This window comes from Meleagris gallopavo, chromosome 7 (genome assembly GCF_000146605.3).
Source record: "Meleagris gallopavo isolate NT-WF06-2002-E0010 breed Aviagen turkey brand Nicholas breeding stock chromosome 7, Turkey_5.1, whole genome shotgun sequence".
NCBI lineage: Eukaryota > Metazoa > Chordata > Aves > Galliformes > Phasianidae > Meleagris > Meleagris gallopavo.
In genome coordinates this window covers 31,603,035-31,606,617 of record NC_015017.2, presented here as the reverse complement: position 1 = coordinate 31,606,617, position 3,583 = coordinate 31,603,035, and the positions used below count along the sequence as shown (strand labels likewise).

General features: G+C 39.0%; 1 protein-coding gene across 3 annotated transcripts in view; it reads left to right on the top strand.

The window, feature by feature from the left end:
• The first annotated feature begins 3,296 nt into the window (after window positions 1-3,296).
• Window positions 3,297-3,583, top strand: part of LOC100543675 (glycosyltransferase-like domain-containing protein 1) — a 26,892-nt gene continuing 26,605 nt past the window's right edge. Inside the window, exon 1 of one of the 3 annotated variants that reach the window (XR_794199.3) lies at window positions 3,297-3,583. This exon is cut by the window's right edge and continues 223 nt beyond it. Coding sequence is in view for 2 of the 3 variants with exons in the window: in XM_010714005.3 (XP_010712307.1) it covers window positions 3,373-3,583 (211 nt within the window). In the remaining variant the exon portion in view is untranslated. The other 2 variants (XM_010714005.3, XM_010714004.3) reach the window with 2 other exon arrangements.

Sequence of the window (3,583 nt, the reverse complement as noted above, 5' to 3'; positions counted from 1 at the left end):
ACATGCTCCACCTCCAGTAGCATCCTTCCCCTGCTCTGCCTCCCTGCAGTGGTGTTTTCTGAAGTTTGGACAGAAGTTTCAGAAACTGTGATCATGTCTGTGGGAGCAGGGGCTGGCTTCAAATAAGACACTGGAGGAGCTGTTTTGTTATTTTCCCGAAGTTATAGACACCTTTGAGATTCCCAACTGGGCGGTGGTGTAGAAATCCTGCGTGCTCTTGATGATTTACATTGACCAAGATCCATGCAGGTACCAGGTGGAGAGATGACTCGGTCTGAAAGGTGAGAGGAAAAAAAAGAATGAATATGAATTTGGTAGAAGAAAGAAGAATGGCTAGAGCAAATATGCTCCAGAGAGAAGGCAAACAGGAAAAAAAAGTGTTAACTATACATTGTCTTTCTCCAGCATGCACTTGGGAAAGGCACATGAGCAGGTTTAGAAGACTCTGTGTTACTATTTTATTTTCAAGTCATTTATTTAAGTGTCATAAAGAACATTAGCAAGTGGCTAGGGACTACAGTATCCATTATATTATTCCAATCATGTGGACAGGTTTATACTACGTATGATTTAGAGTGGTCTTTCTGCAGTTAAAATTGTTATATTCAGGTACAACATTTTATACACGGTTGTATTTAGTAAAATCCAAGTGGCTGAACACAGGCACGTCTTCCAATCAAAGTCCAAAAAATTAATGCTTTTACATGAACACTGGGTCTTGCAGTGAGAGCTGTTTATGGCTCTCTGCCTACATCCTTTATCATGTCTCCGTTGTTGTTAGTAAAATATACAGAACTACTTTATGCCAAAACAATGGAAGTTAATGCAGATAACTTGTTCCAAAGTTAACCATCAAATAAATTTTTTTTTTTTAAACTGTTAAGTGAAATGGTGTTCTAAAACTTTTTAAAATTGTCAAGATGATGAATACTGTGTGTGTAATACAAGTAAATACAACAAAATTGATTGCACACATATGTCTTAAATAAAAGGGTATTAAATAGTTTATTCGGGAGAGAAATTAGTGAAGTTTTATCTAATATTATTAGAAATGGTGGAGCAGATTTATGAGGACTGAAAACTAAGGAAAAAACCTGTTTTGATGTAGAAATGGTGAAGTGAGGGGTAGATTGGCTGGGAGATTAAACACAGACAAGACAGAATACTTAGGTGGTCCAACCTTCAGTGCATCAAGTGGTTCTTCTCATGGCAATGATTTTTCAAAGTCTGCTAGTTAAATGTGATTGGATGAATCAGTACTCTTGACACTCTTACAGGCTTGTTGGTTTAAGGAAAATCCCCTTACCTATTTTCACCTCCCCTTTTCCCCTGCATAAATATGTGAAAATACATCCTCGCATGGGTGCCAGGTAACTAAACTAAGTTTTGTGTCATCTTACAAGGATTTTACAAATGAAATAATTGGGTAAAATAGAATACATAGTGACATTATTGATGTGTCCTAGGGTTTGGATCTTCATGACCCAATGATTTTAGATAATTCAGCTTAGGCTGCCACTTACTTGAGTCAGCCCTATGAAACTTGGTTCAGAACATGAGTCCAATCGTGGTCAGAGATACCCATGCTCTGAGCTTAACCACCCAAAGTGAGGTGATATCTGCAATGCTGACCTGACTTTTAAGAGTGTGTATGTGCTTAGTAGCTAGGCACATAGGAATATAGGCAGCCGTACCGAGTTGGTATCTTTATGATCTGGCTTAGGCATCACCTCAGGAAGGTTTATAAGCAGCATGTGCAGATTTCAGTTCACAAAATAATTTTTTTTTAAATCTACTTTAAGTGTTATTAGGAACAATAACCTATATCAGGTGCAGAAGGCCTTATTTGTAAAGGTGGTGAAAGGTTGAGAGTCTTGAGCGTGGTGATTCACTGAGACGGAAGAAGCTCAATAAGGGCATAGTTGGGAACTTGTCTTGTTTGTAATGTGCATCATGGGTTTGGGTGAATGACTGAATGTGGCTGAACTGCCTGTGGCTGCATCTACAGAGCAGCTCCACTACTGAACGGCGAGCAGTGAGGAAAAGGTGGATCTCAGAGGTCGTGTGGTCAGTGACTTGAAAATGCAGCTTTGTATAGATAAACATAAAAGTAACAACCAAGGAACAGCAACCCAAATCAAAGAATACACGTTGCATAGAGAAGTCACACAGCGTGCTGACTTAAGAAAGGGGATCTAAGGATTTTTGAAGAAAGAGTTCATATAGTGTGTGTGTGTGTGTTTGTATTTTGGTAGTAATTTCAAAAGAAGAGGGCCTGTGTGTTCAGAGGTGTTGCAGGGCAGGGTGATTCCAGCGTTTAAGTACATTTGTTTTGACAAACAGTTTGTTCACAGCTCAGAAAGGAGCTCTTGCTGTGATCGAGCAAAACTCTGAAGAACTGTGGAGGAGGTTGATAAAATGGAGCAAGTGTTCGCTTTAGTAAACAGTTCAATAAACAGGCTATAGTGTGTAAACATTTGGAAATTAAAAGGAAACAGAAAATTTAAATGTCTCTGCTTATCTGGAAGAGCCATAATCACACTGAAGGGCATGTAAGTAAATAATATTTGAGTAAATTAACTTGAGGTACAGACAGACATTTGGAGTGAGCATCCCGTGATGGCAACGCGTGTAGTTCTCTTTATGTTAATTTAGAAGAGTTGTGTTTGAATGGAAGAGCTTCACTGAGTGTTTCCTGAGCAAGGACCACGATTCATCCATCCCTACTTTAACTCAAGTGATGAAGTAAATCTGTGTTGTTGCATTTTAAGTATTACAAAAGGAGTTCAGCTCTGTGCAAGTGCATCCTGTCTTTGGGAGGGATTTCTGCTTTTAAGTTTTGATTTGTCTTCTCAGATGATCATTACAGAAACCAGGACAGGACAGTTGGATAAAATCTGTATTCCATGCTACAGGAACCTGTATGGCCCGTGTTATTAGACAGTATATATTTTTTCTGTATTAGTTTTCACTTAGCTGTGATGAAGGCACTTGCTGGTGTCAGCTTAGGCAGAGACAAGACTCATGTTATGTCGTTACACCACTGCGTTTGGCATTTATTAGCACTCTTAGCTGTAGTCTGAGCAAAAGTGCCAAGACTTCACTAGCTAAAATAACAGAAATTGCCCTTTTACTTCCCAGAGATGTTTCCTTAATTTTATTTTAGTAGGGAAGTAGTTTTGATCTCCCAGCCTGTGATGTCAGCAGTGTTTGGAGTTCAGAGACCTTTGGATCCTCAGCCTGTGAAGGTTTCACAGACACTGTATTCTCTAAGCTGTATATGCAGTGTGTTACTGAGTGAAGTTGTTGCTTGGATGGAAGTGCAATGCCAACTGTTTTTTGTCTTTTCATTTAATATTAATTAATTAAAAAATGCCAAGTAAGACTGCAATCCAGTGTAAACACTATATAGATTTTTCTCTTCCTTTTGCTAACAGGTTCATGCCAGAACATAAGCTTGCCCATTTGGAAAACATAATTGGTGTTAAAAGAAATGGAGATTCTTATCAACATGAGGGCCTGCCTGGGCAGCAGAAGAGCAGAGCTTTGGGAGGTTTAATGAAAAACAGCAACGCGTGTCATG